The 26,610-nt window shown below is 46.7% G+C and overlaps 1 protein-coding gene across 1 annotated transcript in view; it reads left to right on the plus strand.

Moving 5' to 3' along the window:
* VPS53 (VPS53 subunit of GARP complex) overlaps positions 1-25,579 on the plus strand; it is a 64,375-nt gene extending 38,796 nt beyond the window's left edge. Inside the window, exons 14-22 of the mRNA XM_032707545.1 lie at positions 69-311; positions 1,744-1,891; positions 2,797-2,879; positions 6,381-6,459; positions 11,497-11,645; positions 16,719-16,788; positions 19,093-19,230; positions 22,143-22,247; positions 22,638-25,579. Of these exons, the coding sequence (XP_032563436.1) occupies positions 69-311; positions 1,744-1,891; positions 2,797-2,879; positions 6,381-6,459; positions 11,497-11,645; positions 16,719-16,788; positions 19,093-19,230; positions 22,143-22,247; positions 22,638-22,808 (1,186 nt within the window). The 3' untranslated portion in view covers positions 22,809-25,579. The remainder of the gene's footprint in view (positions 1-68; positions 312-1,743; positions 1,892-2,796; positions 2,880-6,380; positions 6,460-11,496; positions 11,646-16,718; positions 16,789-19,092; positions 19,231-22,142; positions 22,248-22,637) is intronic.
* The last annotated feature ends 1,031 nt before the right edge of the window (positions 25,580-26,610 follow it).

Raw genomic sequence — 26,610 nt, forward strand, 5'->3', positions numbered from 1 at the left:
TTATTATCTTTCTTCCCTCCCTTTCCTCCCCCAGCAGACTAAAGTGTCTTTGTTGTTTCCCCCACCAGGAATCTCGGGGAGCTGATTGACAGGTTTGTGGCTGATTTCAAGGCTCAGGGTCCCCCCAAGCCCAACGTGGACGAAGGAGGAGCCGTCCTGCCCAGCTGTGCCGACCTGTTTGTGTACTACAAGAAGTGCATGGTGCAGTGCTCCCAGCTCAGCACTGGTGAGCCCATGATAGCCCTGACCACCATCTTCCAGAAGTACCTTCGGGAATATGCCTGGAAAATTCTCTCTGGAAACCTGCCCAAGTGAGTCTTGCTTTCCAAACGCTGCAGCAGCACAGTCTGGTGAGACATTCCAGCGAGGAGCAGATGCTTTGTAAAGATAATTAATAAATACATCCTTGTGGACACTTATTTCACTGTCAAGGACCCCATGTAGCATTGATAGGACTACATTTACTTCATGGTTTTCTCAAAAGTTCAGTTTGTTGCACTGAGAAAAAGCAGGAGAGCAAAAGGACAGTCACACATTGTTTTTCTTTTAAGGACCCCTGGAGAATAGTTTCATATTTGGCTTTGATTAGCTGCCAGACTTACAGTTTCTTGAAGTTCCTTTTGAAATGCCAGCCCAAGTCTCTTCAGAGAGGTCTGGCTTTCAGAATTGCTACTTGAGCAACCAGATCACACTGAGATTCTTTGCTGCCTCAGCTCAACACTATATATATGATAATTTATAATGAAGGTGGTTTCTTTGTGTGATGCTAAAGTGCTTACCTGTAACTCCCTCTGCTCTGGGACATTTTATCTATGTATAAATAAAATATATAGACGGAAATCCCCTGAAAATAAAGATCATTATGAGTTTACACCAATATGGATAAGTGTACAGGCCAAAGGAGCTCCTGAGATATTGCCAGCCTTCACTGTAGATAATTTTATATGCTATTTACCATCTTCAGTTTGTTTCCCTTATAAAACTGGGAGCAACAAAATGAATTTCTGAAACCATTAAAATCTTCTACAGGTGGAAGGGGAGAGGGTTCCATCCAGACAAGTGGAAAGATAAATTTAATGTGCATTCTTTATACACGGGTTTTTTTGCGTGCTCCGTTTCTGCTTCCAAGATAAATATCACTGTCCTATTTTTTTTTAATGGATTTGGATTATAAAGAGTTGAGAGGTAGGGAATTTCCTGCCTCTGAATTGTTCTTTCTTTGTTGATATGTGAATGTTCATCACTGGAAGACGATGGAGAGATGGCACATCTATAATTTACTTTGTTGATATCATCAGCTTTTAAAACAGGTTACCAAAGTCTCAAATGCATGTGGACAGCTGTTTAGTGCTGCAGAGATAAATATGACAAGTTGCCTGATAGTTCTGAGATTTTTCTGTAATCTTTAATTAGATTTTGAATAACTGGCAGTGAAGGTGAAGCTGAGTGGGGAGGGCTGTGTTCCACTTGCATCCCAATCCACCTTGTTGTGAATGAGTGAGCTGCCCTTTGCCTGGACACTTGATACAAGGCTCTGTTTGTCTTTCTAAAAGATATTCCTTCACCAAAATAGCAGCTGTGGGTTTGATGTAGGATGACACTGACCTGTCTTGCACAGGGTGTTGGGCTTTGTGGTCATAAAGGCTTTTTATGGCATTAAAATCTAGCAGTAATTTTGCCCTGTGTGTGTCTGTACACCAAAAACCTTACAGGTTTTGTCTGTTTTGTTGGGTTTTTATCCAGGACAACCAGCAGCAGCGGTGGGCTCACCATCACTAGTTTGCTGAAAGAAAAAGAAGGCTCTGAAGTGGCAAAGTTTACTTTAGAAGAACTCTGCCTCATTTGCAGCATCCTAAGTACTGCAGAGTATTGCTTGGCCACCACCCAGCAGGTGAGGTTTCCTCTGCAGCACCTCTGAGGTGGCACCCAGCAGCAGCCCCTCTTCTGCCATGATATTCTGTGCTGCTGTGGAGGCTGGGAGAGTCAAAAGTACTGCAACATCCATAGCACAGTCAGCCCCACATGGATTATTGAGCTCTACATTATTAAATCTATATTTCAAAGAAAGAAAAGTATTGATTGTGCTGTTCCTACCTGAGAAAAGTAATTTGCTTCTAATCCTGCTTTGCAGCGTCGGTTTTGGGTTCAGTCCTTTTATTCTTGTTACCTAATTCGTTTTGGATTGGGGACCAAATTTTTTTAGAAGACGACTCTGGGTTCATCATCTCCCTTTTATAAAAGCAAGAACAACAATAATTCTAAATGGGTTTGGGAAAACACTTGCATGAAATATTGGGGGAAGGTGGAGTGAAGAGAGGAGGTATTTATGCTGATATGATTTGCAGCCTCATTGCTTGTTACCTTCAGGTGCTTCCAAAATGCCACAGGTCAGGAGATGAGCTGTGATGTTTGGCTGTATCAAGGCCTCTCCACCACTAGGTCTGGCAGTCCTCCTCCTCTGCAGTTTGGGCACAGACAGTGTGTTGAAAAAACATCTTTATTAGCAGGACAGATGCCACGGTGTTAAGCCAGTATGGTGTCATGTCATACTAGAGTTACATTTTTGACCTTGGAGGTTTAATTCTTTGAGGACACAGAGCCACCATGGCCCTGGCTGATCAACAGGTCTGGAATGCCAAGAAGGAGAGATTTCCAGTGTCACTGGCTGAGTTTTGGATATAGTCTGGACACAGAGGAGGTTTTAACAAGCTGACTTTTCCAGGACATAAGTTTTCAAGAGTGGTCATTTCAAGTAAGAAATCTGATCTCTCTGTTGCTTGTTTTGTTTCCTAACAGTTGGAAGAGAAACTCAAAGAAAAAGTGGATGCAAGTCTAGTGGAGAGAATCAACCTGACGGGAGAGATGGACACTTTCAGCATGTATGTTCAGCAGATGCATCCTCCCAGAATATATCAAACATCCCTGTTTGTCAGCCAGATGGTGCTGGAGTAATACAATCCCGAGATCCCAGTGTCATAGGATCCACCCAGATATACAGCCCTGGGCACAGGCATTTCCCTGGTGAAGGAATGGTCATCCTTGGGCTGTCCAAGAGCAGCAGTAGTACAGGCTTTAGTTGTTCCCCATCATCCAAGCCAAAGGAACAAGAGCACTGGAAAAGGGAAAGGAAACAGTGAGTTTCCATTTGAAACATCATTTGCATCTTGGCAGCTCTGCGAGGTGGCTGTTACATTTCAAGAAAGGAAGCTATTTCAGTACATTCCTTCCTGCTCTAACTTCCCCCTGTTAATCAGCAGCCTTGTCAGTATGATCAAACCCCATTTCAGATGACATAAAAGACTGATCCAATCTTATATTTGGGGATTATAATTGAGAGAAGATTATCATTCATTAAAATAACTTTTCACGTACCGATGCTAAGAATATTCCGCTCAAACATCCTTTCCTCTCCACCACTGACAGATAGACTGAATATTTTTTGAGAGAAGAAAATTGAGGCAAAAAAAAAAAAAAAGTTGTTTTGCCTCATATCAAACAAAAGAAAATCCTGGCAAAGCTGGGAAAATAATCCCTATCAGCAGCTCTCTCCCTAAAACTTAAGATTCAGGCCAGAGAGCAGTAAGATACTTTTTTTAGAAGACTTCCTTCCTGTGATTCCTCCTTTCCTGCTGCAGTGGACAGGATCCCACTGAATCTCCATCCAGGTTTTTCACATGGTCTCAGGCTCCATTCCAGGCTGCAGAGACTCCCTTCCCTTCGGATACTTCTCAGACCTTTTTAAGGGTGAATCCCTGACCAAAAGCTGGGGCTGCTGTGTCCACTAAGCCAAAGCAAGCAAGGTAGCAGGGGAGTAGAAGTAAAATGTTCCATGTGATGGGATTTTCTTAACATGGACAAGTGGAGGGTGACTTTTGCCAGCAGGAACCAGCAGCCTCGAGTCGTTCCTCGGTTCCCAGTGGCTGCTTCACGAGGTGTTTGGGCACAGGCAGCCAATATGATGTGTCTAGGAAATTATTTAATATATAGTTCACGTTTGCTGTTTTGGACAGCTTTAAAGTCAAACTGACAGGGCTGATATATCTTGTAAGAAAGGCTTTTTAATTGACTTTCATTCTGTTCCAGTGTAGTGCTTTGTCCAGCCTTCTGTCAGTGTAAGTCATAGCTATAAACCTCTCTGGCGTTCACTCATTCAGCATCAAACAAGTTGTCTCTTTTGGGATTTGTTGTCTTGTTAGGCACAGCCATAAAGCAAGTGATAAAACTGTTTATGCATCCTGGAAAGTGTTTCTTCTTTCATGGAGGCAAGTGCAGAACCACCTAAAATGTGTAGAAAGGTGGGGGGTTTATCCCTGGGGTGACAAAGAAGTTTCTTTAGGAAATATGGGAAAACTGATGAGCTCTTCTTGAAGTTCAGCAGAAGAAAAGATATGTAAAGCCAGAAATCTGTCATTCCCACCTCCTGCCCTGATGATCTGTTGTGAGATTGTGGGCAGCACTCAGAGACCCTCTGAAGGCCTGAAGCGTTGGGCTCACGTAATGAGAACTTACTGTACTAGGACTGTACTGCTCCTTCATGGCTCAGCTTCCCAATCCATCAGCTTCTGTGCGTGTCAGGGATTGCTGAGGAATCACTCACTGCTGCTGAAGTACTTCATGTGCTGCCTGGGGTAAGGATTTGAAGTGTCTTCTTGCAGAACCAGGATCCAAGCCCTCACAGCATGTCATGATCCTTTGTGTTTGCAACACCCTTCTTGCTGCACTGTTACCCCTCCACAGCAGGTGTTTATTTTGAAGAGCAGGCAAATGGGGTTCTCTCCCTGTTTGCAAACTTGTAGTTTTTAGGTGAGAGCCTGCACTTGGTGACTCCTGACACGTGAACACACTAGTGATGGAGTCATTTTCCATCCACTCAGAGCATTGTGTGTCACTTTGGTGCTGAACCACAACTCTTCCCTCCCAGTCAGTGGCAGCAGGTGCCCTGCAGGAGTCAGCTGTGCCCACAGGATGGTTATTTCAGTCTGGCTCCCTTGGCATTGCTCGGGCTGGTGGAATCCCCCAAGGGAGTAAATTCTGTAGTGCCCAGCAGAAGCAGTGGCACCAGCAGAAACAGTCACAGGCTTTTTTTAACCCAATGCAAGTTTTAGATCGTGTAACTTGAAGCCAGTAGTCACTTTGTCTCCCATACTAATTTTTCCAGCTGATTTTGGGTGAGTTTCCCTTTACAAACAAATTAATTGCTTTGAAGGAAGTCTTTTACTTTGCATCCTGTTCCAGTTATGTGCTGTAGCTGTAAGAAAGAGAACAGGCAAACTTTCTGGGTCATGGTGAAGAACAAGACACAAATCAGAATTAAGTGTGGGTGAGAACCATGTCTCAGTGAGGAGGTGGACACTTAAAAAAATATTTTGAACAGTGAGTAGCATCCAGAACTTCACAAAGACAATGAGGGGGAGGAAAGATGGTTTGAAGAAGCATTGGTCAGATTTCTCACAGTTCTGTGGTTCTCATCTGTGCTACCATCATGAGAACGAGCAAAAGTAAAATCCAGTTCTTGCAAATATAATCCTGAGGTTGTAAACAGGCATCTGTGGCAGATTTAAAGTTTACACTGTTTTTAAAAACTGCACTTAGTGAAACACAGTCAGTTATTGCTTCTAGCAGAAGCTGTCTGCAGTGTGAGTGCTGGTTCAGTGCCCATGAGGGTGGTCTGAGCTGCTGCTGCTTCTTGGCTGTTGTTTTAGGATCAGTTGCACCTTTATGCACATTGTAATATGGTGGCATTAAATATGTCTCTAAGCAATATCACGCTGTTTAAAAAAGAATAAAGGGGCATGGAGGGAAATGAGAGAAATGTGTTTGACTAATGTGTCCTTTAGTCTGGTATATGTCTCAGAAACTCAAACAATGGATGGCTGCAGTCCTAGACATAGTGTAAATAAGACATCTGCCTTCATCTTCGCACTTGGGAGACACAGAACTCACACAGATGTAATTTTTAAAATCTTCTTTGCAAGTTCCTGTAAGCAGTAGAATATTGACTGTGAATAAATGGAGAGACAATAAAATGTTGGTGTTACACAGACTAGATTAAATTTGAAGCTGAATCCCAGTCTGGTCTTGGTACTCAGGGGTTTCTCCCTTTCCTCATCTGTCACCTTTGATCCCCAGCCCTTTCTATGTGTCAAAACAGAGAAAGGTCAACTGTAAAAACATCCTCTCTGCACTGAAGCCCATCCTGTAGCTCCCTGCAGAACTTCCAGCTTCTTTTCAGTACATGTTGTAGCCATGTGTGTTCACATCACAGTGCTACTGTCAGCCAGTAGATGATTTCCCTCCTTTCACAGTCAAATGCTCCAGTTCTGGCACTCAGTTACTCAATATGATTCTAAAACTCCTGATTTTTTTTATTTTTTTTGCAGTGTGATCTCCAACAGCATCCAGCTGTTAGTGCAGGACCTGGATGCAGCCTGTGACCCTGCCCTGACTGCTATGAGCAAGGTAGGGGGGGGATTTTTGGGAAGAGGTTGCCTTAAGATCCATGTGGAGTTCTTGTGTGCCTTGATTGCTTGATTTCATTATTGATATATCCTTTTAGGCTGCCTTGAGATTTAACCATATATTGATTTCTTGCTCCTGAGAGCAGCAGTTGCTGTATTTATAAATATCCCTCACTCCAAACCCTCTTATTATTCAGAATAGAGCCTTAAGGCTTTTGCAGCACATTAAAACACACAGACAGTGAAATACATTCAGTAAATACATAAGGCTTTCTCTTTCCACTCCTGATGCCAGTGAGAGCATTTCAAATTGGGGAAACTTTTGTTAGCGTAAAATTTCAAATACACCTTCACATTTGCTCTCCTCTTTGTCTTCCTTGGCAAGAGGAGTTTTACTTGTTTGTGGCTGTTAAATGGAGGTACTCAAAAGGTGATATGGAATTGAGATTGAGCCTTATTGCTTCTGTGATTCTCTCAAGGACGTATGGAGCCATTCCTGGAGAGGCCCCTATGATTGGAGCTTAAGGATTTTGTTGCAGTTACACTGCTGGCTTTTATATGTTTGAAATGCAGAGCTGTGTTTTCTTGCCAAAGTATTGTGAAAACCCAGACTGCTTTAGACAGAGGTGAAGACAACAAAAGTGGATTGAACTATTTTTTTTTAATTAGAAATATTAAACATAGAGCTCCATTTTTGTAGAATCAACACACTGTCTCACTGCCATGAATTTTAATAGCTTTCTGCTTTATGATGTATTCCAGCTGTAACTAGCCCAGCCACCCCCAGCTAATATTTGAAGTGGAATGCAGCTGGTAATAGAGCTTGTACAGGTTCCAAATGGAAAGAGGATTTTTTTGCCCAGGAAAATAACACTGTTAGGAAGGGCTCGGCACTTCAGGTGTGCCGTGTCAGCTCCTCAGATCTCCTGAACCTACAGGGTGTAGTAATATTTGAATCACTTAGCTCTGGCTGTTTATACCCAAGTAAACCACAACCTTGAGAAAGCAGCAGCTGGTAGGCCATTTATTTTTGTCTTTGGAACACTGGTAAAATGCAGCACATGTGATGGGACTGATGATATATAAACAAGTTAAGTGTTATGAAATTAGCTAAATAAATACTTGTCACTTGTGCACACACTCCACTATTTGCATCAGACAGAGGTGCTTTTATGTGATTTTTTTATTAGACCTGGATTTGGTGCAAGAGGTTTTTCCTTCACCCTCCTCTTCCCTTCAGGGCTGGGTTATTACTCTAACATTTGAATAAGAAATGCATATTTAAATGCAGAGTTAGTATTTGCAAATGTAAAATTTCAGTCTCTATTAGAGGAATAAAGGCTCTGTGGATGATCCATTCCAATTTTGCTATCTCAAGATCCTTCCCTGTTAGGGCTCTTCCTTTGTTTAGCTTCTTTTCATTTACTTCACTCTGATGTCCTTCAGGATTGAACATTCCCGGTCCTTTGTTGGAGTCTGGCTTTTGTTTTTTTTTTTTCCCTTGCAAAAATGTTCAGGAACTATAGAGGTAAATTATGAAATACTTAAACCTCTCAATCCACTTTGGCTGCAGGCCACTTTGAGAGATTTAACACAGCAAACGGCATCGGGAATATTGCTTTCAGCTGGGAATGGTGCTCAGTTTCCATGATTCTCTACCTTGTGTGTTCTGGAAGAAATGGCAAATTACGAGAAGGCCCCGTATTACAAAATTTGTAGGTGATAATCTTTACTCAAACTTTACAGCAGGTGTAGAATGATTAAACATGGCTGTAGGACAGGGGAGCTGGGATGTGAGTGGGAGAATTTGCCCTAAACCCCTGTTGTGATATTCTGGATAACAAAGTACTGCGAACATGTTGTACTGATCAGTAACAGGCACTTACATTGCCTGGTGTGCCGCATTTTTAATTGTTGGGATGAGGGAGCTACTAATCTGCATGGGATATTTTTGCCCCAGTTAAGTTTATGGGTTGCACTGGATAAGGCTTGATTTAATTGCTGAATTAAGCATCGATTTATGTGTAAAACTGTGCTTGTAAGTGGGACTGGGGGACATTTTAGTGACTCATGTCCATCGCTTGCTGGCTTTTTATATTTTGCTAAAACCTTTTGGCACAGCTGCAATTCCCGGCTTCCTTACAGCCGAGTGGACAACAGCAAGGGCTTGAACACGGAGCTTTAATCATTTCTCCAATACACACACGGAAAACCCCGAGAGCAGAGCAATCAGAGCTGCCAGCTGCTAATTAAAAGTCCCCAGGAGAGCATTCTAGCCCTCAAACACGGTGCAGAATATGACAGTGCAAAGCCCAGCTCGTGTCAGAGAACGGGGGGGGCAGCGATATCTACTCCTGGCAGCTCCCACCAGCTTTCCTCTCCCCTCCCACCTCTTCCTGTGGGAGCAACACAAGGTCAAGGGAGCAGGTGCTGGCCGGGGTACGGGTGCTCCCGTGCCCTGTAAGGGCCCTGTAAGTCTGGAGCCTGTAAGGATAAACTGGCAGTGGGATGCTACTGGGAACGGGGACACTTGGAGACTCAGTCATGAAGCAGCCCCTCTGCTGGAGTATCAGTGCTGGACAAGGAGGAGGGACCTGAGTTGGCTCTTCCAGGTCTTTGTGGGCACAGGGACATGGGAACCCACAGCAAGGCAGAGCCAGGAGCGCTCTTGAGCCTTCACCTTTCTCAGAAGGTAGCACAGCTCTTGCTGAATACCAAACCCCCCGAGTTTTGCTCAGGGTTTCTGTTTTCTCCTCCCTTTTTTGAGAAGGAGCCCTAAAGCCATGGCAGAGCTGTGTTTTTGTTGTGAGAACCAGCTCTGAAGGTGGCACCAGGACTTTAAACCCAGGTCCTGCCCTTGCAGGCACTGTGTCCTCACAGTGTGCAGGTGCCTTTCAGCAAGGCCTCGATGCTCCTGTTCTTTGGACTCATTTTCAGTTTGTGTATGTAAACTATGTGGATATCCCAAGAAAAACATAGGATGAGGGAAAAAGAGGAATAAATTTAAAAGGACAGGAACAAAGCTGTACCAGCAGAGTTGGGCTCATATTTCTTCTGATGACTTTTCAGTATGTGTGCTATTTCTTTCACTGCAGCTACTGGGTGCTTTTTTTCGGGTGAAACACGCCCACATACACACACACACACACAAAGGATTATTTTTACTCTTCATGCTTTAAAGGTTTGGTTGTAAAGTATTGCTTTTGGAATGAAGACCGACAAAATGAAAAAGCTACTGTTTTATTGTTGGTGCAATAATTCAACTCAGCAGTCCCTTCCCACTTTCTGGCCATTCCCACTCAAATGGGGATGGTGTGTTGGTTGAGGATTGCTGTCTGTCAAGAAGGGCCAGTGCTGGGAGTGTGTGAGTCCATCAGGAAGAAAGGCACAAAGTATTTTTTTTGGATATGACCAGAACCATGAGGAGTAGAAAAGCAGTTGTCTCTGGTCACCCATGGCAGGACCTGAGGGAATGTCTGGAGCTGTGTCGGGGAAGGTTGGATCTCAGGAAGAAGTTCTTCCTCCAGACAGTGGTTGGACACTGAACAGGCTCCTCAGGGCAGTGGTCACGGCCCCAGGGCTGCCACAGCTCCAGGAGTGTTTGGACAATGCTCTCAGGGACAGGGTGGGATTTTTGGGGTGTCCCATGCAGGGCCAGAGGTTGGACTCGATGATCCTTGTGGGGCCTTTCCAACTCAGGATATTCTGTGATGCTATGAAAACCTGTGAAGCAGGTGATGCGAAAGATATCCCTTGTAGCTCCCCAGCTGATGTGAGATAAGCAGGTTGGGGGTTGGTTAGTTTGGTTTAAATACAGACAGCTTTGGTAGGACATGTGTAGACTCAGACACTGTGGTTTTGCAAAGAATTTGGCTTCTCTTTCCCACCAAGTCGCATGTTGTTTGGATGGAATTGAGTCAACTGAGTTGCAGGGGGCAGAGTAGCCATATTAAGTTAAATTAAAACCAGGAATAAAAAAAACTTTATATGCATAATCCAGAACTTGAGAAAGCAAGTTTGAGGTCAAACAGCCCCTCAAAAAAAAAGAAGCTCATCTTCCACATGTGCCTAGTTTCCTCTCCTAATTTCCTGTGTGTTTTCCTTCTGTCTCAGCTCCAGCATGAGGAAGAGATCTCCAGTTATTGGGAGAACATTGCAGAGTGCCTAGTGTCTGAGCAGTAGCAGAACTGAGTGTGCTTTTCTGGATGTTCATGTTCCTCAGTGAGACACTGTTATACACATGATACTTGGCCAGGCCATACCCAGTTGCCTCTTGGTTTTTTTTGTTTTCCACATGACTTACAGAGGGAGTACCCTGTGTACAGCAAACAAGGCTCAGGGAAAGTCAAGTGAGCCACACATGTGGCTCCCCGGGGGCTGTTCTGTTGCAGTTCTGCTGACAATAAATGAAAACAAAATGGGAGGTTGAGTAACTCTTCTTGTTTTGTATTTTTACATGTATTTGGAAGAGCCGAAGTTGGGCATCCTGGCTTGTACACCCAGCAGTGTTTTCAGTGAGCTATGCTGGTTTACAGTGCTTTGGACTTTAAGACTGTTTCTACCTCTTCCATCTATCTGTCATCAGTCTCACCAGCATTAAAGTCTTGGCTGCCATACAGGAATCCAGACTTTGCAAGCTTGCAGATATTTTCTTAAATGCCTGTAATCTGGATTTATATGGGCACTTCATCCCGGCAAACTGGAAACTGTTAAATATTAAAGCAGCCTGGTGTGCTCCAAAAGCTTTTTTAAGCCTTGCGGTCCCTGTTCGTGTAGGTTACTCGTTACAATCTCTCTGTTCTCTGGTGCAAAAAAAAAAAAAAGACTGTTCTGGGTTTTCTTTGTGTCTTGTTTTGGAAGGGTTTTGCCCAATCAGTGTAGTGACGAAGAACTTGACCTTGGTGGTGAATTGCAGGGGCAGTCTCTTAATGATTCCTTAGAGATCTTCTGGCAGGAAGTTTGTACAGTTTTCCTTACCTATTGCTTGAATCTTAATGAATTAAACAGTCATTTTGGTTGTTTTTTCCCCTTTGTGCAGATGCAGTGGCAGAACGTGGAACACGTCGGTGACCAGAGTCCTTATGTCACCTCAGTGATTCTCCACATCAAGCAGAACGTCCCCATCATCCGTGACAACCTGGCCTCCACGAGAAAGTATTTCACTCAGTTCTGTATAAAATTTGCAAAGTAAGTTACCAACATGGCACAATTTGTTGAGGTCTCTGGTTCTCACTGTTCTGTAGCGTCCGTGGCTGTCAGTGTCTGGGTGAAGACCCTCCATCCAAGGAAAGCCCAGAGGGAGGTGGGATAGGGCAGCAAACACCAGCAGCTGCTGGCAAGGTTCAAAGAGACTTCAATTTCTGGTCTCAAGTTTCCTGCTCAGGCAGGTTTTCTGAGATATTTCAGGAGCCAGATATACACTGGCTCCTCCTTATGTGCCTAAACCATCCCATGAAATAGCGTGATGGTCACAGTCTGGTGTTTGCCAAGTACAGAAGGGTTTGGGTTGGACATCTTTGAAAAACTTTGAATATCTGACCATAGACATGACTCTTCTTGTGGGAACCTACTTTTCTTCCAGAAATAAGCAGCTGTGGGGCTTCCAGGTACTGAGAAGTTTGGTGCATCATTTGCCTCGAAATAACATTTGTAATAGCACTGTAAGGAGAGCATGTGTGAGGAGTATGTTCTACCTTCATAGTCTAAAAGCTGCTTTTCTGTGCAAAAATAGCTCAGTAAGGAGGGGAAATACACATTTAAATTTTGAGGGGTATTAGAGTGTCTTCTTGGCAAGTCACTTGAAGTTGAGCAGATGAGACAGAAATGCTTCTGGATTCAGGATGCAGCTCTCCAGCATCTCTTGGATATCCAAACTGTCTGAAACACAAATTCAGTTCTTTGGGAAGATACTTTGAGCTCTTCCCTGCTTGCCTGTGGCCAGCTGAGCTTCACATGGCAACACCCCAAGAAAAACCCTTGGGGGGACTCTGCCAGTTGTAGCTGCTGCTTTTGGTGTCGCATGTGACTGCGCCGGTTGACTTGTGAGCAGTGGCGTGCGTGTCATGTGTCACTCTAAAATACCTTAACATTTCATTCATCTGTAATAAGGTAATCACCCTGAAATAAGCTGGGTGGCCTGGCAGTTACTGTGTGGGTTTGAGACTGGAGCCTCAGCAGGGCGGGATGCAGCAACTCTCCTGGGAACTGTGAGCTTTCACAGCAGGGAGGCTGGCCTGAGAGTTTCATCCCCCCTCTCTCTCTCGGGGTACTCATTAGTTTGCATTAAGGAGCAGTTACTGATAAATCATATTATGATGTTGCCCATAATCACTGTTTGAAATGCTGTCTCAGTGAAAATTTATTGCATGAACGCCTTCTGTGTGGTTACACTTGAATTTTATATCACGCGGTGGTAAATAAAAAACCCCATTTACTCAGCTGTTCGCAGCACACTCTTAATACCTCAGCTTAGTTGCCTCCCTTTTAACTTTATTGCTCAGCACATACCAAGTAAACTCCAGATGAAACACCCAGCTCTCCCATTTGAGAGAGGTTCCCATCTGAGTGCCTTAATCACAGCTTGTTCCATGAGCACAGAAACCACTGCTCCTCTTCAAAACTTTTTTTAAGGCAACTACAGCTCTGATCTACGGCACATTAAAATTAAGACAACAGTCCTGAACTCACTGTGCCATGGATCAGGTGTGGAAAGAAAGATTATTTTTGCTGGATCTGTACAACTTGGTGTTAAGGAGAACTTGCCCAGTGATAAGGGAGCACCAATCTCCTCAAAACGCTTATGCCATTTTAATGCAAATATTTGTATTTTTTGAGGCCCTGAATTCTTAGGGAATATGCTGGCCTGCCCACTTTAAATACCTGGCCTTTTGTGCGCCCCACAACACCAAAAATCCTTTTAACAAGCACTATGCCTCTCCATATGTTAATGCCTGTGCCTTTGTGAGCTGCCACTTCTCAGCTCTAATGGATTGTATAAAGCGCGAGTGTTGAGTTACAGGACCACAGGGGAGAAGGCAGCTAAAGTCACTAAATTTAAAACTGCGGGATCTGAGCCAAGTCTAGAAAGAAGAAAAATGGCCATCAGAAATTGCATCAATCCTCTAACCTAATTTGTCATTTTTGCTTTGTTTTGACCCGTGTGCAGCCCTCGCCCCCTCGGGATGGCGAGCAGCAGTCGGCTCCCTGGGAGGCACTGCAGGCAGGGTGGGGGGCTCTGCTCTCACTGCACCTTATCCTTTGAAATCAAAAACCACAGCGGTGGAGCCGCGGCTGCTACGCCGGGATGTGTTTGGGAAGTCTGTGACCTGACCTCAATGAGGAAGAGATTAGAACTGAGAGACAGGAAAAGCAAACAAGCTCTCCCCCTCGCCAGAGGTGCACCTCCTCCGTTACCAACAGCCAAGCGTGGTGGGTGATGCAGCAGGGTCCTTCCGGGTGCTCCAGCCTAAAAAGTGAGAGGAGTTTGGTGGAAGAAGGTCGTGTTGAGGAGGCTCCTGGAGGTTTCAGGGCTGAGCTCAGCCTGGTCACCACCTTGGAGGGTGGCATAAAGCAAAACTCGCCTCAGCTGCAGTGACTCAGTGACACCAGAATGCTTTGAATGATGTCCTGTCCATCTCCCATCGGACGGACAGACAGACTGTGGTTGCATGTCTGTCTGCCTCGTTCAGCAGGGCATTGTGTTTGATGCATCATCATTGCAGGGGATTAGGAAAACACAGGCTTTGGCAGAGCCACTCCTGTTGGATGGGAGCCTCTCAGATGCTGTGGTTTCTGTGCTTTAGGTTCCTCATCTGCCTTGCAATGCTTTATTATTACACTGGGGACTTGTCTGCTTCTATGGAGGGTTTGCTGGGTTCAGTTTTATAGCTGAAACTGTAAATGAATTCTGGCATCCAGTCTAGCTGTGAATGTGCAGGGAGTAAAGGCATTCAGAGCACAAACCTCGTGCAGAGCATTAGCACTGAACATGCACGTATTATTCACATCAGGATTGCCTGAGAGCGCCAGGCATCGAGTCCAGCCAAGGCAAGAGGCTCAAGTGCATTTTTCTGTTAAGTGCAACTGCTCTTGATGGTCCCTGCTAGTCAAAAAACTTAAAGAAAAAGAGAAAAAAAAATCCAGAGCTGCCCTTGGCTCTTAATGGTTTGTCTTGTCTGTCCTGCTGGAGTTGGGAAGCTGTTTCCAATAAGGCAGCGTGAAATAACAGGCATGTGGGGATGGAAGGTCGCTTTACCCCTCTGCACTGCTTGTGGGTGGCCATCCAAAGGGGCCTGGGAATTGTTTCATGGAAGACAGAGTGCTCTCTATATGGGACTGTGTGGTTATGTAGAAAGGAAGATAAAAAAAAAGAGAGGAGGGGGTCCTTTGGCTGCCGATCTACTCCCCTGCAGAAGGAAAGGCTCACGCTGTTTCTCCTACCCAACGTGGGCTTTAGCTCCATGCCTGACCTTGCAGAGGGAGAGACAGTTGGACCTACCTGCAAGATCAAAGGTACAATTTATTTCTTGCACTGTTCTGCTAGTAGCGACTGCTGCATCCAGAGCTGCTGGCAATGGATCATTTTCTAGGATCACCTAAGCTCCAGCTGTGCTCAGCACTCTCTAATTGCCCTCTGGGAATTATTTATACACCTGAAAAATGGGCTTTTAAAACAGGTTAAATTTCCACTGTAATGCTTTTGTGCAAGAGGAGACAGGGCTTGTTTTCCTTCTCCTCTTTGTATTTTGTTGCCAAGGTTGTTTCTGTCGTGGCCAAATTCAAAGCTGTTTGGGGCAGGCCAGTAGCTGGTTCTCAACAGTAGTTTGAAATTGTTCTCCTTGACACCTCTCCAGGATAAAATGATTCACTGAGAGAGGTAGTGACTGTCTGAGGGAAGGGGAAGGGAAGAAGCCTTTGCTTGGATGGGCTCTTCCTCGTACCATTTCAGTAGCTTGGCATGCTCCCTGCCTGAGTTACACTTCTGTCATTCTTCCATGAGAAAGGGCGAAAAATTAATGTCCTGGCTTGGAAAACAGGTGGCGGGACAAACAAGATGCTGTCCGTGCTTCTTGCTTTGTGAGGAGGAAACAAATAGCTTAACAGATGCATGGGGGAAGCCACGCTGAATTTAGATCATCATCAACATGAACATTGCCTCATTCAAAGGGACAGAAAACAGACTGACTGATATGAGCTTAGGACTGAGCCATTAAAGTCTGAGACATGCCACCAGGTCACGGACAAGGTCCTGGAAACGTGAGCCCTGTAGGCATTCAGCCAAAGGAGGACATGTGAAAGAAGCAGAGTACATTAAAAACAAGGCAGCAGGAGGAAGACAAGCCAGAGTGGTGTGGTCCTGACAGAGGTTGTGTCTCTCATGCTGACCCCTCTCCTCTTGTTCAGCACCTGAGTTTTCCTGATGCTGCTCCTTGGTGGAGTAGGTGGGCAGGAGCTTGTCCTGCAGGTGCTCAGCCAGTGCTTCTGCTGGAAGGGAGCATCTGCTTCTCCACTGAGGAATGAAACTCCACCTCAAAGCCTAAAATCAAGAGGCAAAAAAACTAAAACCAAAGCTGGTGCTCTGGAGTACCATGTGGTGGATGTTGGGCTTCCATCCTTGCCAAGCTCTCCCTGGTTGGGTAAATGCACTGTAGTCATTTTTCTGAGTCTGAAGTCCATGTCAGTAAAACATGGTAATGGTGTTTTCCTTTCCACAAAACTTTTTCTTGTCTTGATTGTGTTGGCCAGGAGCTTCCTGGACAAGTGCCTGTGTGTGAGTGTCCAGGGCCCAGCAGACCTCCAGCCTTGGCTGGACCTCAAGTTCAGTCTGTAATATGCATGTTGTGGAATTACTTATATGCAGTAAAATGTAGGTTCTGGATACAGTCAAGATACTTCCACTTGTGAATAGTGATGCTAATCCTGACATGTTGCTGGTTTTATTATGGACAATAGTTTGTTTGCTTGTTCTTGACCTTGTACTGTAATGCTTCTTATGTAGTTTATAGCAATTTCTTTACCTAGAGTATGTGTGCAACTTCTCAATTAACTTTGAGATTAATAGGGATTGAAGCAAAAGAATTGTGCCTAGGGTTTGGAATTTTTTTATTTAGTGTACCTAACGTGTGTGGAATTAACTTGGGAACCAGGCACTTGGAGTGTCTCTGTGGAAGCCATCCTGGTTTGGTTTTACCAAACCACAGAAGACTCTGTGACTGCAAATACTCTTATGTAATTGTGTCCTTTTGTATCTCTCCTCTGCAGCTCCTTCATTCCCAAGTTCATTAACCATCTCTTCAAGTGCAAACCTATCAGCATGGTGGGTGCAGAACAGGTAAGAACAAGTAGGTGCATTAGCTGTCATGTTTTATGGCTTTTGAGTTCAAGAAATTGAGGCAGGGACTCTTCATCTCCCACTCCTGCCTATGGGCTGGGATCCTGCTTCTCTGTGAGGATGAGGTTTGGGAGAGGCAGGGTTTCATCTGTCCCCTGCACATGCAGCTGCTTCCCTGTGGGCTAAGGAAAAAAAAAAAAAAAAAGAAAAAAAAGCAGAATCGTCCCTAATGGGACTGCCATGAACTTCAAATCAGTGCCTTCAAAGCTGCTTGGGTTTTAGGCATCAAAGATGGTTCTGAGCAGTGTGTGTCTGCAAAATGAAACAGGAGCTTTACATCAAAACCTTCCTCTTCCTTAATGGAAAGCAAATGAGTGAAGCACGGTGCCTGTTCATCTTCTATGATGAGCAATAACCTAAGAGTGATTAAAGGGAGATTTTTTAAAATAAGCTTCTAAAGTGATTAACCAGCAGTGGGCTTGTGTCTAATGTTAAAGGGTTTTAACATTCCTGTATTGGAATAACAGGCCCAATTTGCTTCTTCAAAGCAGACTGGGAAAGTTTTTATTAGCCTGATTCCCAGTGAATATATCTCATTAGAAGTGGGACATAGCTTTCTGGGGTTAGGGGTACAGAGGTCTCAGCAGCTGATCTCTGTCTCTCATGTAGGACCCCATTTGCCTTCACATCTTTTGAACCCCCTTGGTCACCCACCACTATCTTTCCGTGCCAGTTTCTCCCCTGGTGCAAATGTTGCTGGGGAAGAAGCTTTCCTGGCTTTCCCTGTCCTACACACAGCTTTTCCTGCTGTTTGCTAATAATCATGGTTGAAATCTGGGTACTAGGGTGGTATTTACAGAGGTGTTCAGAGCGGGGAATGAGGCCTGTGGGGTTTTGCTTTTTGTGTTTGTCTCTCTGACTTAACAACTCTCTGTCTCAGCGAGCTTTGTTAGTGAGTTAGCAATGCCAGGGACCTGGAATGGATAACAGGGGGAAATGGAGTGAGGGGACAGAGCCTGCGAGGGCTGTGCCTATGGGAAAGGCTGCAGAGTGTGCAGAACTCCTATTAGACATAAGAGAGTTTATGTGGGAAAGATATGAATTCCCCAACCGTGGAAATACCTTCCATCTATGGGATCCCTCATAGACACAGGAATCCGGCTATGCCAGCGTGAGCTGACAGCGGGCTCCAGCATCCCGGGGTGCACAGAGCTGCTCATTTGTGCTGTGGTTTCCTGGCTTCCCAGGATGAGATTGATTGCATTGGTTCTTCTCATGCAAACCATGAAACAGGCACCACACAGCAAGGACACGCTGCCGCACATAACGGGGTCCAGATTTGAGCCGGCCTGACCTGCCTCTCCTCCTCTGTGGCTCAGTCCTTTGTGTTCAAACTGAATTCCCACATGTGCTGAAGCCACGTTCACATTGTTGTGGTGACTGCCAGGGCTTCTGCAGTGCCCATAATGTTGTGTGTCCCTCCAGAACGAGCTTCTGAGAACCCTTTTTGAGGAAATGCACTGGGTGTGCCGACAGCCCAGCGGGCTCTCACACTCACTGCTGTGTGAATAAATTGTGCTGCTCTTCCTCTATCTTGATTTCAGCTTTCTGTTCTTCGCTGGTCTTGTCTCTTCTTTGTGCAATCAGAGGAGTGCGGTATTTGGGGTAATTTTGCTCTAAGAAGCCCTTAGCCACAGCATTTTGTCATCAAGACAGTGCTGCTCTGTCTGGGTTCAATTTTCATGGCTGCTGCTTATTTATCTGCTGGTCTAGTAATAAACAACATCCAGGCTGTGAGTATCAGTGTACTGGTGAGTGCAGGATACTGAGCAGCAATCATTGTAGCTCTGTTGTGTCACAGTTTTTAAGGAAAAAACCCCAATCAAGTGGTTGAGTAAATGCAGAAAACCTGACACTGTGGGTGGCTGGGTGTGGGGGGAAGCTTGGTGTTAGTTCATTTGCCCTCAGTATCTAAATCATGATACAGCTACAGGTAATCAAGATTGTTTCACTTTATACTGTCAGGGGGAAGGACTGGAAATCCGTGCCTGATGTGCCAGATGTTGGCCTGCCATAAGTTATTTCCAGTCAGCAGAGCAGTGCTCTGTTAAAACCAACTATGGTGCTGATGTGCAGCCACGGGTGATTGTGTCTCCTCAAAGTGTCGTTACGTGGGTAAAAGTCCCAAATACCAGGACTTTTTCCAATGTGACAAGTGTTAAACTTTTAAGGATATTGGATTATAGCAGCTAATGGATCTTGGTAAAAGGGGCCTGAATAACAGAGTGTGATTAACTATTGCAGCTGCTGCTGGACACTCACTCTCTGAAGATGGTTCTCCTGGATCTGCCCTCCATTGGGTCCCAAGTGGTGAGGAAGGCTCCTGCCAGCTACACAAAGATAGTGGTGAAAGGCATGACTCGGGCTGAAATGATCCTGAAGGTAACTCAAGACTTTTGATAACCTGCCAGCCAGACTGCTGGACTGGGAATCGGAGCGAGCGAATTCCAGGGGGCCCTTCCCTTGAATGCAGCAATCTGCAATTGCACATGAACGTATGTGAGCTCGTCCGGGTGCGCTGCCAGCTGTTCTGCAGAACTGGCTCACTTGCCTTGGGTTTGCCCCCACTCTCCTTTAGTATCGCATTTTGAGTTTTCATCCTCATTTTTCAAGGTAACGAAGGGCTCAAGTTCTGCTTACTAGGAGAGTTGGGGCACCAGGTTCCCTCAGGAGCTTGTGAAAATCAGAGCTAGCATCCGTGTCTGCCTCAGGGCAAGCCCTGGAGTTCAGGTTACTCCAGGCCTTTGTGCAGACTCCGTCATGCAGGGGAGCCAAGCCGTGCTTGAGTCACCTGTTTACTGTCTAGTGCAACAGCCAGTGCAAACATGTCTGAGTTACTGTATTCACCAGAGCCCTTTTTCATTTTCCAGACCTGGTGCCTGGAAAATGACCCAAAAGCAGTGTGTTGTCTTCATAAAAAGTAACAAGCAAAGCAATCTCCCCTTCCCAACTGGTGCTGGAGTAAGAAGTTAGGTTTGGTCCCAGGAGAAGCCACGGGAGCTGTACAGTTGTACCCTCCTGGGTGATGGGATTGTCCCCTGCTCACCAGCAATGCTGTGAAGACATTCCTGTGAGGGAATTAGTGGCACCTGGGATCAGGCAAGACAGGCAGCTGCCAGCCAGAGCCTCCTGTAAACCTCAGCCAAGGCAAGGGGGGGTGAGGAGCCCGAGCTCTCAGTGTCCCCCTGCTGCTCAGTGTGGCTTTGCTCCCATGCCCTAGGTAATGTCACAGCTGAGTTTGCCTTCTGAATTCAGAAATGAGTTCTCCACTTTCATGCCTTTGGAGTAGGATGACTGAGATGTTAGTAAATACATTAAAATAAGTGTAAATTTTCATAGAAATGACCCGAAGAAAAATACCCTGGTTGTGCTAATGGGAGCAGAGAAGGTCGGTGCCTGTTACATACAGAAACAGATCTTTCCTTGGAGTTTGTATGTGAATCAGAAAAGTAATGGAGTTAATTTGTCTGCCCTTAGCATCCCACTGGCTTCATTGAGATGGAGATGAAAGCAGTACAGAGAGTGCCTGGGGCAGGGAGTGCAGGCTGTGGAGTGCTGCTGTCCCCAGGCTGTGCAGCAGCAGTGGCACTGCTGTGTCAGACATCCCGTGCTGGCCCTGCTGCTGCACAAAGCACGTCTGGCCCCAAGTGAGGGCTCTGTGTCAGTGTAACTAGAAATCAAGCAGCGATACCCTCATGGCACTGGGTGCTCCACAGAGCCCTGTGGGATCAGTGAGGATGGGGCTGAAGGGTCGTGTGGGGCAGGTTGGTTAATTGTTGTGGCTGAATAGATCCCTTTGAGCCTTGGTAACCCACACACAGCATTTGGAGCTGGTGCCAGCACCAATCTCTTGGGTTTAGGAGAGAAGAAAAGGCCTCATAAGTGCCTGCTCCTGGTGGACCACCAGTATTTCTGCAGGAAGGTTTCCTTGCAGGAGCCCAGAGCTCACTGGTCATCGTATGCCTCTCTTGCATACAACAATACTACCAATGCAGTTATGTGCCCAGTCTTGTATTGGAGCAGCTAACTCAGAAGAATCACTAAGAATCACTGAGCCCATGGATAGCATGAACAAATTCATTCAGCTGAGCCCCCCAAAGCTCAGATGCAAGGGGGGAGGAGGGTGTCAGGGCGTGCACATCCCGCAGAGCTCTTTCCCTTCCCCTCTGGCTATGGTCTCTGAAGTTCCAGCTTTTCATCTTGGCAGAAGATTTTTACAAGGGCTGTAAATTAAGGATTTATAAGTGTATACATGGCTATGATGTTTCATTGGTCTGAAGTGCAGGGAAAGAAAGAAATGTCTCAGTGACAGAATACAGTGTGGGGTGAGCTGGGTCAATGGAAACATATGGAAATGTTTTTGGAGACAGGGAAGAGTCTGGTCTTGTTCTGTTTCTGCCCTGTGTGTGCGCATGCATTTACACACACACACACATTTTTCCCCAAAAAGATGGTTTTGCTGCCCAGCATTATCCAAAGATGTGTTCTCTGTGGAGCTCGCTGCTTATGTAAGGAAAGCACACCAATGAGGGATCATCTTTCCAGCTTTGAGGCTGTTTTGATTTTTTTCCTGACTTCTGCTGCTCCTCCTCGGCAGATGTCAGTGAGGGGTTCCCACACAGCATCCCAGTCTCTCCAGAGTGTATGAGAGGAGCTGCACCCAAAGGACAGAGTGGCTGCGTGTGGCCCTGCTCAGCCATCAGGTGACATGTCAGCAGCAGCAGGACTGCAGGGCAGGGAGCTCTGGCCCACTCTGGGGATGGAGGGAGTGACCACAGTGTTGTCACATTCCCCTGTGACATGCTGCCTGTCCTGCCTCCAGGCAGAAGGGAGTGAGAGGGACACACAGCCAAAGTGAGGGTCTGGACTGCATCCAGGCTGCCTGATCTCTGGGGACTTTCTGAGTGTCACCACCAGCACTGCCTTTGTCCCCTGAGCGACTCCCCAGCTTGTCTTCCCCACACAACAAGATAAAATCATGATCTTTGACAATATGCCAGTGCCTGCCAGTCCACAGGCCACAGACAAAGTCCTGCTGCTCTCTGAAACATGATGCACAGCCCCTTGGCTCCAAGCACTGCTGTGCTAAAAGAGACCTGTCCTCCTCCCTGCTCCGTACTCTGCTTCTCCTCACTCGCCCTTATCTCTCTTACTAGCAGCACGTGCAGCCTCTTTCTTGCTCCTTAAGCATTTTATTCTAGGAGCCAGTCCTGCTGTCACTCCTTGCCCGAGTTGACTGAGCACTGGCTTTAACTCATATTATTTGTCTGATCTCTTTTTTCTTGCCTTGGCAGGTGGTGATGGCTCCACATGAACCCCCAGTTGTGTTTGTTGACAATTACATCAAGCTCCTCTCTGACTGCAGCACTGACACATTCCAGAAGATACTTGACATGAAGGTTAGAATCTGTCCAGAGCTTCTGCTCATCCTTTAGTGCTGCAATGAAATCATTGGTGACTTTGTTTCAGTAGCAATACAGAGGGGCTTGGGGGTGGGAAAAGCACTGTAAGGCAAGTTTATTCTCTGTAATCTGGAAGTGTGTAGAGTAGAGTTACTGAAGAAAACTGAGCTGCTGAAGAAAAGCTTTTCAGTTCACTTCACATGCTCCTGCCTGCTCTGGCTCCTGGGGCTGAGCTCAGTTGTCTCAGGATCATCCGGAGGTCTTTGTGCAGCTCTTGGTGGGTGAACAAGGTTGAAATGGGCCCTCCTGCAGAGCTACTCCCACGCACATCCACTCCCAGATCAATGAATCCTCACCTCCTCGCTTCCCTGTGCTTTGCTCCTGCAGGGCCTGAAGAGGAGTGAGCAGAGCAGCATGCTGGACCTCTTCCGCCTGCGCCTCCCCGCTCCTCCCCCCGGCGGGGACAGCACCGGCTCCCTGTCGCTGAGCGCCCCGACACCCGAGCAGGAATCCTCTCGGATACGGAAACTGGAGAAACTCATCAAAAAAAGACTCTGAGCAAGCAGAAGGAAACTCCGCTGCTCAGGACGGGCTGCAGTGAGTGGGAGCAAAGCTCGTCAGGCTTGTGATTTACAGTGTGCTGCTGGAAAACCCGTGTCCCGTCACTCCCCACCCCTGTGATCTCTTAACCATCGAATACTGTGACGCTTTCAGACCAAGGAAGAATCTGACCAAGGTGTTTGTCCTTGGCTTAGCAGGAGCGAAACCCAGGGCATTGTCAGGTCCACGTGGTGGAGAAAATAGAGGTATCTGGAAGTCAGGAGCTACAGAAACAGTTTAGGTGGACTCAGAGAATGTCTGGCTGTGATACACTTGGTGTCACAGCTTTTATCCTGGCTGAGCTCCTGCTGCAGCACTGAGGATTTTTGCCTGAGAGTTCTGTGTTACTGCTTACTCCCTGCTGCAGAGCTGTTCCTTTGATAGATTATTTATTAGGGGTGAACCAACCCCGTACCATCACCACCACCAAAAAACCCCAACCCTTTGACAGCTGGGATCCAGGCATCTGCAGCTCCACTGGCTCAATGAGATGCCCAGGAGAGAACCCCAAAGCAGATTTTCCTGCTGCTCCCAGGACAGGCACGCACAAAGCACCGTGAAACAGCAAGTCAAATCCTTTTCAGAACAAGGGGAAAGGGCTGAATTAATGCCTTCTGCACCTTGGCAAACCTCCTGCCAGCCCAGCTGGCAGCCTGGGTCGCTTTTAAAGGCCAAACAGGACATCTGCAGAGCCCGGCTCCAGCTGCTTGTTATTTCTCTGGCGTGTGCTGGGCTCGCCCGCTGTCCCTGATGGGAGTTCCCATCCGGCATCTCTCCCTCTCTCCACAAAGAGCCCTTCATGGAGCAAGTGTCAAACAGCACCAGCCCCTCGTTCTCACACCACCCGGTGTGTCCCGAGCAGGGGTGTGCCCCTTTGGCACCTTCACTGCCCTGCAAGGAGAGGTGCTGGAAATGTTGGCTCTGACAGGGAGCCAGAGCTGCTTCCTGGGACAGGAGCCTTGCACGAGCCTCAGCCTTCAAGGCCCTTCTTCTCCTCCTTAGCTTCTGAGCTTCAGCTTGCACCAGTGCAGAGAGGAGGAGAACCAGGGGTGAAATACTTTGGATAACCCAGGCCCCTCTTCCTGGGGCCCAGCTCCTGGCTCCCAGCCACAAAGCCAGTGTGGAGCAGGGGTGTGGATGCTTCCTCAAGGAGTCTCCATTCAGGGAGGCATCACCTTGTTGTTAGCACTGCTGGATTTCTTCCCAGACTCCTCTGTACCCTGTTTGGAGGACTTTGAAGGCATATGCCCAAGGATTGAATCCCATGGGGGTGTAGGGGCAGATTGACCAGTCGTGCCTGTGTTATTTAACTCAAGCTTCACTTGCATGTGCAGGAAAGAGAAGTCCTGTACCAGTTTGGTGGGTGAGGAAGGACCATGCTGTCAGATGCCTTCCTGGGAGGGTCTCTTTCCCACCAGGGTAAGTTTGGGCCTTAGGACTGTATTTATTAGGGGCTGTGTTCACAGAGGTTGTAATACTCACTGCTGCACATCAGGGAGGGGGGATTAGACTCCAGGCATATGAGCTCCATCCACCCAAACCCAGATTTTCACTGGGATGAGGGAGGAAGTGAAAGGAGAAATCCTTGAGTAAGGCAAAACCTGAGCTCATGCTGTTTGTGCATCAAACATGATGCACAGACGTGAGCCCTCTTGAGCATGGGCTGCTCCCCATGGCTATGGGAGGGCAAATTCGGTGCCTGGTTGGTAAAATCCCGTCCTCCCTTTGCACAGCAACAGGTGAGTGTGTGTGAACAGGCAGGATTTGGTCACAGAGTTCAAGCAAAAGGAGTAAACCCACAGAGATGCAACCCTCACCAGTCAGGTTTTGTAATGCTGCTCAGACCCAGCTGCTGCTGCAGCAGGGTGTGCACTAACAAGTATGTTAAAAAAACTCTTCAGGGTGTATTTTCAGGGGTCCCCAGGCTTGGCCCTGGCTGTGTGGGAGCTCAGCTGCAGGGCACAGTCCCTCCAGAGCAGCAGTAACAGCACCTGTGGGGAGGGACAGCAGTTTCTCATCACTCCAGTTTTACAAACCTGCTGTTGCCTCGTTTATTTCCTCTTCTGATTTCACGCTGGCTGACAAAAGAAGGAACGGTTTGAAAGCACGTCAGGGCTCTGAACAGCTGTTCCCCAAGGACAGATTATCTCAAGGTGCATGTGCAGGATGGCTCATGTGTTATCACTTTGCATAGCCAGGGAGGAGGGAACATGGGTTTGCAGAGATTCATTATTCCCAAGGGGGGATGAATAATTTATTTTAGATAAATTTGTCTTTGCTTTTTCTAAGGATAAGGCTCTAACTAAATTATGAATAGCTGAAGACGATGTTGAAGTTATCATTGTGGGTCTTTCCCAAAGGCTTCCCCTGTTTCATTCTCTGCACTTCATTCTGTAGATAAGAGGAAATAAAAGGAGAAATGAATTTTTAGTTTCAGCCTTTGAAGAATGCTACAGGGCTGGGTGTTCAGAGTTTCACTTTTAGAGAGCAAATCCACAGTTTTCTGCTTTCATTGTAAGGGTTTTGTGCCCCTGGCTCTTGGGTGTTTATCAGATTTGGCAGGTCTCTCTGTGTGTGTTTGCTCTTTGGGTTTTACATCTCTGGGGAATAAAGGATGATTATTTGTTTTCTGTATAAAATGCCACTTTTTATGGTTTCGGGCCAAAGCGTAATTCTGGCTGTATGTCGGGGTGTGACACTAAAATGAATTAAATGGTTACCGATGTTCATTGCTGGGTGTTTTCTGTACTGCTGCCACACAGCAAACCCCAGTGGCCGGGACGGACCTCACCCAAAGACACCCCTTCTGTCTGCCTTGCTCGCTCCTGCAGCTCCTCTCTTCTGCCTTTTCCACCCTCTGCCATTCCAACAACGTCGGCAGGAGCTCCCCATGTGGGCGGTTCAGCACAACTGACCTCGTGCCCCTAAATAATCACATCATTTCTGGTGACTGTGGCTGCGGCAGAGATTTCTGAGACCTCCTAATTTTTCCCTTGAAATTAATTAATAGGTAGTGCCTTTTTCCACGCGCTGCATGACGCTGGAGCCGTTTCTTTCGCTTGGAGAATTAATGACTCATTTGCTTTTCTCCTGCCGGTCCTGCCCCCTCCGCCCTTGGGCAGGAGCAGCCTGGGCCGGGCGACGGGTGTTTATTTCTTTCACCAGATTTACAGCCGGGATTTCGAGCATCCCAGTGACGATGTCCAAGCCTCCACGAGCCTTTCCTTGGCTCGTGGCTCGGCCATCCATGAGGGCGGTGGCGGCAGGGCTGTAAAAGCTGATCAGACCTCAGCGACTCCAGCGATGTGCCGTCAGCGTTCATCCCTGAGCCGGACCACTCCCAGGGCTCCCGTCAATCCCAGGGCTTGGCAGCTCGCCGTGAGCACAACTCCTCTGTGCCACAGGGAGCGGCCTGGCATTTCCCATCGGTTGGAAATAACTTTCCATCGTTGTCAAATAACGTGGGATCCTCTTGATTTGCTTCTCCCGGTGACGGCCCCCGGGGTGTCTGTGCTTCAGGTGCTTATCGAGCTGAGCGCTCCTGGCCCGGTGGAAAGTCCTTTATGGAAGGAGGATCCTGATAAGAGACTCTTATCTTCCCTGTCCCACCTGTGCGTGGGCAGTTAAAAAGTAAATAATGTGGACAGACTGGCTGGGATGTACAGACAGAGGAAAAGATTTCCAATGTCAGCAGGGATGGCACAGATCGGTACAGTTTGAGAGGCTTTCCAAGAGGGCAGAGTACACATCCTGAAAAGTA

The sequence above is a fragment of the Chiroxiphia lanceolata genome, chromosome 20, assembly GCF_009829145.1.
Source record: "Chiroxiphia lanceolata isolate bChiLan1 chromosome 20, bChiLan1.pri, whole genome shotgun sequence".
Classification (NCBI taxonomy): domain Eukaryota; kingdom Metazoa; phylum Chordata; class Aves; order Passeriformes; family Pipridae; genus Chiroxiphia; species Chiroxiphia lanceolata.